This window comes from Pinus tabuliformis, chromosome 8 (assembly GCF_031772625.1).
Source record: "Pinus tabuliformis cultivar Carrire ecotype Pingquan chromosome 8, CPIR1, whole genome shotgun sequence".
NCBI classification, from domain to species: domain Eukaryota; kingdom Viridiplantae; phylum Streptophyta; class Pinopsida; order Pinales; family Pinaceae; genus Pinus; species Pinus tabuliformis.
The window spans coordinates 551,891,066-551,903,537 of NC_142294.1; the positions used below are offsets into that span (position 1 = coordinate 551,891,066).

Consider the following 12,472-nt stretch of genomic DNA (forward strand, 5'->3'; position numbering starts at 1 on the left):
CCTATTGTTAAATTTTCAGTTGTTAATTCTTTGTTCAAGACTTAAATACTCCTGTCACTCCATAAAATTAATTTAGTAAAATGTTATGCTTTTGTTGCAGATGCTTTTCAAGAATGCAGCATATACACAAGGATTCACTTCAGCCATTGGAAGCCGATCTCTGCCTTAGTGATTTGTTTTTTTCTGTTGATTTCTTCATCTACATTTTGACATCACATAGTTTTAGGTATTTATATCATATGGTTTCACCATTGTATATGTTAATGGCATACTATCAGCTTTTGTTATTACTGATCAAAATTTTCCTATCGTGGAACTCTATTTTTTATCGTGGCTTTTTGGCATTTTTTGGGTGGTCTTATAACACATTATCTTTTTACGCGCAGTGTGCTTCGAAGTAATTAGAAATCTGTCAGATCAACTCAAAATCTGATTTGGTCCGTCCTCCATGATTTGATATCTCTCCATTTCCATTGTAGATGATGTTGAAGTGTTTGTCCACGTTGCATAATATTTTTGGTCTGCAGTTGATCCTATTTTCTTTATGTGTCTGAAGGGGAGCATAGTTCTGGATGTTCCATGATATAAGTTGATATGTATGCCCATTGTTTGGATGGACCGATTCCTAGAAAAGTGAATTTTGTTAGAGATAATATTGGGCAGAGGCACTTCGGACTTGAGAATCTGTTGCGGTTTTTGTCATGCTGCTAAATATATTTCTAAAGACATGGCAAAAACCAGAACTGAAGAAATTCAGATTTGATAAAACAATTGAAAACATACCACTTATTTCTGATAATTTATCTATGGGTTGACCACAAATGCAGAATGATGTGTCAATCTTTTAGTTGGATTGTGATAATGAGGGCTGATTTGACATATGCAAGCAAAGAATTTTATTTTTTATTTTTCTTTTGCAGACTCCATATAGTTATCATGCTTTCCTATGAGGTAGAATAAAATGATTACAATTACTGTCGCTGTCTGAGACTTGGTCAACGTAAAGTAAGCTGCAAACCCAAGGTTAGCATATACACTATGATAACATGTTAAAGATCGCTATTTTGGACAGCACACAATTAAAATTTCTTGTAGGTTTTTGGTCTTACTGATCATTAAATGTTCTTAAAACAAGACCACTATATTCATTGTTTTCATTACGTCATTTTAAACTCGGTGTCTTTGTCTGCATAAATTGGGTTTCCGTACGTAGCTCTTGCACTAATAACTCAGGCTTCGTTTTTGTCAGCCGAAATTCTACAATGGAAAAGCAAGCTTGCTGGTGTTATAAGCCTCGTCCAACTTGAGAAATTTTCCCGTGTTTGTTCTTGTGTGATGATGTTATTTATGACTTAAATTGCATGACTTTCTTACATTGTGATCATTTTGTTGCCATGGTGTAACTCGATGAAAAATCCTTGTAATTATTGTCATTAAGTTCCAAGCATGCCCAATTAGTAATAGTAATTACTCAATTATAGATATTTGGTCTGTTGCAATTATAGTGAGATAATTGTGTTGATATAACTTGATATCATCCTTTCTCTACTAGAGTTGTGTCTAGTTTCTAGAGTATGGGCCAATCCTTGTTTATGGTGCTAGGTATGGGGGCAATTCTCCTTGGGAATTATTTTAGTGTGATCATATCTGGGAAAAGCAATTAAGTAGGAAAAGTATACTTTCAGTGAATAGTACAATGATTTGTCATTCTGTTTGGAAATGGAAAATCAAATAATATATGAAAACTGGATTACTAAGGACTAGAGTTTTTATAGTCTAACAAATCATCCTCCTCTTCAATAAAGGTCATGTTATAATTGTTTGCAATAGCATAGAAGGTAAGGAAGGTATCTTTGAAGGACTCATTTTAAAATCATTTATGATGAATCTTGTAGTTTTGAAGTTTGAGGTTCATGCCAATAAAGAAAATTTCCATTGTCTTCAAGTATAGGTATTTTTAAATTTATATAAATTTGGATTGGAATATCTAAAATTATAGGAGATACATTAGTAGAATATATGAAATTAATAGATTTAACAAGTAAAACAGGATGGTCATTTGTTCATATTTTTGTTCATCTACATTGTATTCTAATTGAGGCTTGGTGTGGACGAATGTGAACAATCATGGAAGTCCAAGAGACCTCTTGGAATATGAAAACCAAAGGTCAAAAGACAATGTATTTATTTGTACATTCTTGTGAATAATAAGCATTCCACAATTATCTCAATTTTGTTCATTATTTCTGTTGTGTTTAACAAGGTATCAGAGTAGTACTCTTGCCCTACTTAAAGTTTTTGAGCCACGGTTTTGTGGGTTCTTGATATGGTTTGATTGCTAGTTGAAACAATCTTTGAGCTCTGCGTTTCCTCTGTTGCGAGCAGACCTATGCTCTATCTCTCAAGTATGTAACATGACTTTGGTTCAATGCTTGATTATTATTAGGTGTGTGGAGAATTAAGATTTTCTCTTGCGTGGTATCTCACGCCTTATTTGTCAAATGCCCGTCAATTTTGCCTCTCCTCTACCCATCAAACCTGTGCTTCTCTGTTCTGACCTTCCCTTTGCCACCTTTGCTTGTCGTGCTATTGGTTACTTGCCATCTCTATCATAACTCTTTCTCAAAGCATAACTGCTAGAAATAGTCCCTATCTTTGCAACTTGTTAAAAGATTTGGAATATGCTCTGACTGGTGATTGTTCACTCTTCTGTCAAGCCATTCTCTGCATGAGTTTGTTAGTCTCTATTTATTATGTTGGGAGAAGGAACTAGTGTTTTCTTGTTTACTATTAATCGCTAAATACCTAGAAAAGCTTGTAAATCTCTCTAGTCCAGTTTCGTTGAGAATCTATCAAACTCTCCAATAGCTTCGTTATACATCCTAAAATAAAACAAGCCCCTTGAACCATATCTTCTACTTCTTATGGCTTGTTTTATTGTTGGTTCGATTTGAGCAGAGGTCTTCACATGCACAAAGTGACTATGACCCAAGTTCTTAGTTGTTGCACACAACAATGTTGTCGTTGATTGTTGGGGGCATTTTGAGAAGGTAGAATGACCTGTAATTTTATATCCACAAGCTTTCTCACTGTATATTCTCATTTTCAGAGCCTGCAAGTCATCAATTTATGTCTTAGGAGGTTCTTTTGGGAATTTTCCTTTCTTGGTTGTGAGTTTGAGTCTTTGTAGAGGATTCTTCCATGGAGTTTTACCTAATGCTCTCAAAAAAATCCAAGAGTAATTACCTTCATTGGAGCAATTCATTATTCCGATTGTCATTAGAAATGGTGCCCATAACCACCACATTGAAGCACCTATTATGTAACATTTCTATGCCATCCACGAAGGTTATAATGATTCGATGGTTGAGCTCAATTCATGGTATCTGCTAGCGCCCTTCTGTGTACCCTACTCGACACTTAGCTAACTCACAAGTTCTCCAACCATTCAATTTGTGGAACTCCATATCTGATAGTTGAGGTGCTACATTCCTAAAGAATAGTCAATTACATTAGTGAAACAAGATTGTGTTCCAAATACTCATGTGGGGTTATCATATGTCCGTCTTCTACCAGTTTCAAATAAAAGTCGCACAATAGCCACACAAAGTAGAGAGAGAACTTGTCCAATTTCTGCTACTATAGTGACACAATGGTCCTATGGAAATAAATTGTCTTATGTCAACAAGTTGGAGTAACAATATTTCTCCCTTGGCATCCTATGGAAATAAATTGTCCTATGTCAACAAGTTGGAGTAACAATATTTCTCCCTTGGCATCCTATGGAAATAAATTGTCCTATTTCAACAAGTTGGAGTAACAATATTTCTCCCTTGGCATATTATTTATAGTTGAGTTGTTGGTTAGTGAAGGATACTCGTATTCTTGGAGATAGTGTTTTCTAGAGTTAGTAAGTACTCTAATGCCATCTATTGTTCATAACACAATCTAAATCAGCCAGGGCAGTTTGACATTTGGAATTTGTTAGCAAAATTTACAAAGGCAAGATGGAGTTTCTGCAACTTAGATCTCAGCGACAACAAAAGAGTCATCATTTTGAACGGGTTCTTGTTCAGAGCAACTCCTTTTTTGAGACTAATCAGTAGTCAATGATTGATCAGATCAATGATCACATCAAGTGCCAATTTTAAGAGCAATTTTGCATAAAGATATAGAAGTTCAAGTTGCACTTCCCAAGCCCATCATCAAACCTTGGGAAGAAGTTGTTAATAACAAGAATATAACAAGTTTTGGATATGATAAGGAGGTTTCCTTTCATACTCCAGAGTACTCCAAACCCATCAAGTTTCATAGTGTTGGGTTTCTTCAGGATGATTCATCTTTGCTTGTTCCCTTTCCATAGTGACAACAGATTTGCAAATGCTAACATTGTGATTAGGTTGGCTATGTGAATGATCTGTTGGAGGATCACATCATCACAAGTTTGATCTGCAATAGCGAAGGAAGAAGAAGAGCTAGGAGGATGAAGAAAATAAGTTGAAAATGAAAGGTCTATTGGGAAAACATCTTTTTTTTCCACATAAGAGAAGTTGCTTAGGGTTTCTGTGAAGCTGCTAGTTGCAGGGGGTTGAAGTTAAAAGGGCTGAATTTCTGAAGTGTAGCCGTAGGGTTGAAGTTCTGATGTTGCGTTGAAGGGATCTTGCTAGTGGGCTAGCTTGGTGCTTGGGAGGATTTTAGGCTTTGGCCTTTGGGTCTTGGAAGTCTCATTTTGAACAAATTCTATAAGAAGAGAAGTATTTTTTCTAGGTTTTCCCCTAGCTTGGAGCCTATATCTTGTGTACTGTCTCTTTGTGATTTTCATTGTTTTGGTAATTGTTTGATGAGCAATAAATAAAAGTAATAAAAGGCTAACTAACATCACAAGTAATTATCAAGTATGGAAAATCAAAACATAATATACAAGATTCTTGATTTTCCAACATGGTATCAGAGCTAAGGTTCAAGAAGACTGAAGATCAAATCTTAGTCGACACTCTCTCAATGACAAGGATCATGAAGAAGGGTTTCAAGTTTCTTGGGAATTTCGTTGTGATTATCAAAGAATGCATCTTGAAGATCATCTCCAAGCTAACAAAAGATGTGATGGAAGGAAGTTTCTTCCCCACTCTCTCGCACTTCCAAAGATGATAATGTATGGGTTATAGATAGTGGAGCCTCTAGACATATAATAGGTGAAAGCTGTAAATTTCAGACTTTGTCAAAAGGAGCCTCTTCTCATTCAGTCGAACCTGGAGACTATGAAAATTCTATCACTACAACCACTGATTTACTTTACCTACTTATTTTCCAATAAGTTATTTATGAAATTCCTTCAATAAAAATTAAAATAAATTATACTACAGATATCACACCATAATACAAAAACAAACACATGCACAAGAATCAACACATCGACACAGATATTTTGGACAACAGTCCCTGGAAAAACCCAATGTGGGAAAACTGGTGCAGCAAGGGAGGATTTTATTATATAGCAATTCTTCAGTACAACATGGTGCCAATCTGGGTTACCCAACAGAGAGAAAAATTCTCCAGCACTTCTCTCAGTCTCAGCATCAGCCTTGCTGACCTCTGCGTAGCTCCCAGACACTCTGCGTCAGCCCCTGCCTCTTTGCATCAACACTGGGCCTCTTCGCGTCAACATTGGGCCTCTTCGTGTCACCCATGCAAACCCTCCAGTGACTGCGCAGTTTGCTGTTGCCTCTGCGTTATGCGTTTGCCTGTCCAACCTCTGCGCTTGTCTTCTGGTGTTGCTCCCGATTCTTTGTTCCATACTTGTTGCCTCTTGCTGCTCTCCAGACCACTAGTTCGAATTTATCAGCTAAACTCGCTCCAGAAATCAAATTGACTGGTCTCCCTCAGTGTGTCCTCCAACTGACCCTCAAGTCTCTTCTTATACTTTTCTCGTTGGTTCATCAACAGTCGAGATTAAATCTCTAATCAACGACTAAGATTAGATTTGTCTTGATCCATGACTTGTTGACCCTTCTAACCAAGTTTTCTATTAATCCCACTAATATTTTATTTTTCCTAAGTTTAGACTTAGGAACTCCAATAAAAATATTAATTATTTCAATATCTCCCAAACCGGTTAGAATCTGCCCAAACTATTTATGGGTCTTAGAGATCTCATGTGATTTAGTCTCTCCACCAGTTTTCATGGCTAGAGCACATCCGATGTTACCCCAAATCAACATCTGATGCTACCCCAAATCAACACTCTCTCTTACCGAGGATTGTGCTCTAGTAATACTCCTCACTGAGTATCACCTTGATCATCCAGCGTCGGTCCCTGTGCTGATGCTAGGCCTCCCTACCTAACATCCTCTGCATTGCTACATCCTACATTGCTGCCCATGGTCTTGCCACTGCCATTGGTGCATATGTACGACAACTCCCTCTACATCTGTGCCGCTACTGGTCCTTTCTTCCAGTCACTGCAACTCCCTCTGCCATGTTGCACCATGCTACTGCTAACTGCTATCGCACTGCAATATCACCCCGATTTCTGCTACTGAAATGGATTCTTTATCATCCCCATCTTTTCCCTGAAATAATCAAACTTTGTTCTTCCAAGGGCCTTGGTGAGGATGTCTGCCACCTGTTCTCCTGTAGGAGTGTAGCTCAACTATACAGCTCCTCGTTGGACACAGTCTCTAACAAAGTGACACCAGATATCAATATGCTTTGACCGATCATGAAACACTAGATTTTCAGAGAGCTTGAAGTAACTCTGATTATCGCACATGATCCTAGCCACCTCCATTTTTCTTCAAAATAGGTTCACAAGCAGTTTTCTGAGCCATATGGCCTCATACGAAGCTGTGCTCGCTGCCATATATTATGCCTTAGATGAGCTCAGATCCACGGACTTCTGTTTCCTACTGCACTAGGAGGTCATTCTTGATCCAATGTTGAAACAATACCCATAGGTACCTTTTCGATCCACTGAACTTTCTGCCCAATTTGCATCAGTAAATCCACTCAATCTGATATCCTTACTCCTGGTGCATAAGAGTCCATAATCGACTGTTCTTTGTAAATACCTGAGAACATGTTTGGTTGTTGCCAGTGCACCCTCTTCGGTGCCACCATGAACTAATTAAGGGTGTTGACAACATAGCAAATGTTTGGCCTGGTATTGATCAGATACATCAGGGACCCTATGAGCTGCTTGTATATGGTGGGATCAACATCCTTGTCTTCTGATGCATCAATCTTCTTCTAGTTGGTGATCATTAGAGTAACCATGGGTCTACAGTCCTCCATCTTGAATCTCTTCAGGGTTTCTGTAGCATATCTCCCTTTTGCTGCCAAACTTCCAACCCTAAGAAATAATGCATTCTTCCCAAATCCTTCTTATCGAATTCTATGGCTAGATTCTTCTTGCCGTCCCCAATGAGCCTGGATCATCCTGTCAAAAAGAGATCATCCACATACAATACTAAGATTAGCGGCTCATTCTCTACAACCAGATAGTAGAGATTTGGATATGCGTCACTATTGACAAATCCCATCTTTTGCAAGTAGCCATTGATTTGACCATACCATGCTTTAGGTGTCTGTTTCAGCCCATACAAGGCTTTCTTCAACCTGCATACATGAGACTCTTTCTCATGTATCTCAAAGCCCTCTGGTTGTTCAATGTATACCTCTTCTTCTAACACCTCGTTCAAAAATGTCGTTTTGACATCCCTTTGATGAATCTCCCACCCCATCTGCGCTGCAAGAGATATCACGGTTCTAATAAAATGTATACTGGCTATCGAGGTGATGGTCTCTTCGTAGTCATTTCCTTTCTTCTGAGCATACCCCTTAGCCACAAACCTTGCTTTATATTTCTCTACATTGCCGTTTGCAATGTATTTGATCTTGTAGGTCCATCTCGAACCTACCACTAATCTGTCTTGAGGCCTTGGCACTACCTCCCGGACATCGTTCACCATTATGGAGTTGTACTCCTCTACCATTGCATCTAGCCAAACCTGATGTTGAGTTGCCTCCTGGAAACTGGTAGGCTCCCCATCCTGAGCTACTAATGCCTGATATCTATCTGGCTGTTTTCACTCCCTCTTATTGTTTCTTGGCACACTGATGAAGTCCTCTGCATCTCGCAGAATCTGACGAAGTTCCCTGCTAGTTCTTCCTCTGCCAGCAGGTGCTTTTGTTAGCTCCTCCTCATCTTGTGAATCTTCCTGACTCGAGGAAGAATTCTTTACTTCCGTTGGTTGAAGAGGTTTAACCAACGGCTCCTCTTTTGGTTGCTCCTCAGAAGGCATTTCACGAAATTTTTTGAAAGCCCTGTCCTCCATGAACTTCACATACTGTCAAACCACTACCTTCTTGCTCCTTGGAAGATAGATTCTATATGCCTTAGTGTTCTCACTATATCCCACTAGATACCCTTTTTCTGCAGTTTGATCCAGTGTTTTCCTCTTTTCCTCGGGTATGCGGTAATATGCTAAACTCCCAAATATCCTGAAATCACTGACTTCAGGCGTTTTCCCTGTGAAAGCTTTCTCTGGAATAATCTTGCCCATTGCTCGATGGGGAGTCTTGTTCTGAACATAGATCACTGTGTTGCATGCTTCCGCCCACATGAATTTTGGCATATCCTGATCATACATCATGGCCCTCGCTGCTTCTACAATAGTCCCATTCTTCCTTTCTCCTACTTCATTCTGCTTTGGATTGTAAGGAGCTGTCCACTCTCTTCTGATGCCCTCCTTAGCACAAAAATTAGTGAAGTCCTTATCGACATACTCTCCACTATTATCTGAGCGCAAAACTTTTATTTTTTTCCCAGTCAGATTCTCCACCAGAGCCTTGAACTCTTTGAATTGACAGTAAACCTCGTCCTTGGTTTTCAAAAAAAAAAAATCCAAGTTTTCCTTGAGTGGTCATCGTTGAAGGTAAGGAAGTACTTGGCACCACTAAGAGCTTTAGTGGACATAGGTCCGTAGAGATCTGAGTGTATCAATCCTAGTACACTCTTGGCCCTGTTTTTACTTCTAGGAAATGCTAAGTTCACATACTTTCCTAGAGCACATCCTTTGCATACATCATCTCGTTCCGTACTAAGATTCAGAACCCCTGTTACAGTGCTCCTAAGAATTCTCAGAGCCCCATGGTGCAAATGTCCCATTCTTCTGTGCCATAGTTTGTTCAAATATTTGTCTCCATGACTGCCTATTAGTGCCATTGGTGATTTTAGTTGTAGTCTATACAACCTGTTACTTTTGATCCCAATCTGCACTTTCTTTTTCCAGCTCAGGTGTTTGACGTATACTTTCTCCTTGATGAAGAAGATGTCATAGCCTTTGCCTTGAAGTTGCGACACAAAAAGTAAGTTCATCCCCAATCTTGGTACATGCAACACATTTGTAGCACAGAACCACTCTCCTGATTCTGTTTGAAATACTATGGTACCCCTCCCCACTGGCGTACACTTTGCCTTGTTCCGCATGGTGATCTAAAAGTTCGTCTTCTCCTCCCGATAATTTGAGAAACATTCCCGGATTCTTGTCATATGCCAAGAGGCTCCATTGTCTATATACCATACCTTTGATGATGTAGAATTAGTCATACAAGCCACTTCTTCTTCTAGCCTGGAAGCCAACATAGAAAAATTGAAATCACTTTCTCTTGTGCAATTTTTTGAAAATCTGTGCGAGTCTCCTGACGTAGATGCCTCTGCATCACGGTCTCGACCCATAATTGATTTTGCTTTCCTGTCTCTGATTACTTGCTTTGATACCATGTGAAAATTCTATCACTGCAACAACTAATTTACTTTACCTATTTATTTTCTAATAAGTTATTTATGAAATTCCTTCAATAAACATTTACATAAATTCTGCTGCAGATATCACACCATAATACAGAAACAAACACATACACAAGAATCAACACAACGACACAGATATTTTGGACAACAGTCCCTGGAAAAGCCCAATGTGGGAAAATCGGTGTAGCAAGGGAGGATTTTATTATACAACAATTCTTCAGTATGACAGGGTGCCAATTTGGCTTACCCAACAGAGAGAAATATTCTCCAGCACTTCTCTTAGTGTCAGTGTCAGCTTGGCTGACCTCTACGTAGCTTCCAGACAGTCTGCGTCAGCATTGGGCCTCTCTGCGTCACCCACGCAGGCCCTCCAGTGATTGTGCAGTCTGCTATTGCCTCTAGGTTTGCCTGAGATGCTCTGCGTCTGCCTCTCCAACCTCTGCGCTGGTTTTCTGGCGCTGCTCCCGACTCTCTGCTCCGTACTTGTTGCCTCCTGCTGCTCTCTAGATCACTAGTTTGAATTTCTTAGCTAACCTTGCTCCAAAAATCGAACAGACCGGTCTCCCTCAGTGTGTCCTCCAACTGATCCTCAAGCCTCTTATACTTTCCTCGTTGGTCCATCAATGACTGAGATTAAATCTCTAATCAATGACTAAGATTAAATCTCTAATCAATGACTAAGATTAGATTTGGCTTGATACATGACTTTTGGACCTTTCTAACTCAGTTTTATATTAATACCTATTAATATCTTATTTTTTCCAAGTTTAGACTTAGGAACTCAATTAAAAATATTAATTATTTTAATATCTCCCAAACGGATAAGAATCCGCCCAAACTATTTCTGAGTCTTGGAGATCTCATGTGCTTTAACCTCTCCACCAATTTTCATGGCTAGAGCACATCCGATGCTACCCCAAATCAATAGAGGCAAGCAGAGCTATCTAGTGAAGGGAATTGTATCTACCTCGTTGGAGCTAGAGATTGTTGGGAGCATTTATTTCAATAATATTTTATATGTTCGAAGTTTGAATAAAAATCTATTCTCTATTTCTTCTCTAGAAGATAAAGGTGATAGAATTACTTTTGTTGATGGAAAAGTTTTGGTTTGGAGAAAGGATGCCAATATTGGTCATGCAAGGCTAATTGGGATTCACGAGGGAACTTTGTATAGGTTACTTACTCCTCTCCCTCAAGCCATAGTGCACTTAGATGTGAGCCCCTCTAAACTATGGCATAAAAGGTATGGACACCTTCGCTAAGTTTTTCCATCTCTAAATCAAATGGTCAATGGCATCCCCGAATTGAAGGAAGAACATGAAAGAATTTGTAAGGGATGTGCTCTAAGCAAGAATGTAAAGAAACCATTTGCAATAAATGATATCATATCAAAGGAAATCTTAGATCTCATCCACTCTGTTGTGTGTGGCCCTTTGACAATAACGTCTCTTGGAGGTCGTTAATATTATGTGACATTCATTGATGATTCCTTAAGAAATACATGGTTATACCTCCTTAAGAACAAGGATGAGATATTTAAAAAGTTTCAAGAATTCAAGACTAAAGTAGAAAATCTGATAGAAAGGAAGATCGTGACCCTAAGGTTTGACAATGGTGGAGAATATACCTCCAAAGAGTTCATATCATTTTGCAAGGAAGCATGGATTAAGATGGAGCTTATTGTTCCTTAGAATCCTAAGCAGAATGGTGTGGCCGAAAGGAAGGACAGAACAATTGAAGAATGTGTTAGAGCCATGCTACATGATCGAGAGCACCCTCAACTCGTATGGGGAGAAGCATTTGTAACAACGATATACTTGCAGAATCAAAGTCCCCATAAGATTCTCAACAACACGGCTCTGGAAGAAGCATTTACAGGATAGAAGCCTAGTGTGAATCATCTTCAAATATTTCAATGTCCTGCGTATATACACATTCTGAAGGACAAGAGGAAGAAGTTGGATCCTACCAATATGAAAGGCATCTTTGTTGGCTATAATGCTTCATCAAAAGCATACATAATCTACATTAAAGAGGATCTTCGTATTGAAGTAAGTAGAGATGTAATTTTTGATGAAAATGTGGCTTACAAGAGATCCAAAGATATTCAAGTTGATTCTGATGGAGATACCCATTTTTGAGGATATCTTGAGGGACCATGATGGTCAAGATCCTACATCAAATTAAGAATATGTTGAAGGTCCTAGTGAGAATGTGCAACAAGTATTTGTTCCTAAAAATCGAAAGAAGCTTGCTTGGTTGAGAACTATTCTACAAGAAGCAGAAGGAAACATAGCTAAAGGGACCTTTAGAGAAATTTAAAAACCAAATAGGCATTTTGGTTATTCAGCTTATATGACTAAGCTCATTGAAGTTGAACCCTCCTCTTATGAAGATGCATCTAAACATCATGAGTGGAGGAATGCAATGTTGGAAGAATACTAATCAATTATGAAGAATGATGTATGTGAATTTGTTCATAGACCCAGTGACAAATCTATAGTTACATCAAAATGGATATGTAAGATAAAGCATGCGATGGATGGGAGCATCGATAAGTACAAAGCTAGATTTGTAGCTAGAGGCTTCTCACAAAAAGAAGATATCGATTATGAAGAAACCTTTGCTCCTACAATTAGATATACAACAATTAGATTTCTTGTT

At 38.6% G+C, this 12,472-nt stretch overlaps 1 protein-coding gene across 1 annotated transcript in view; it reads left to right on the plus strand.

Moving 5' to 3' along the window:
* LOC149236633 (YbaK/aminoacyl-tRNA synthetase-associated domain-containing protein) overlaps positions 1–531 on the plus strand; it is a 65,153-nt gene extending 64,622 nt beyond the window's left edge. The window contains exon 15 of the mRNA XM_089368986.1: positions 101–531. Coding sequence (XP_089225112.1) covers positions 101–169 — 69 coding nt within the window. The 3' untranslated portion in view covers positions 170–531. The remainder of the gene's footprint in view (positions 1–100) is intronic.
* The last annotated feature ends 11,941 nt before the right edge of the window (positions 532–12,472 follow it).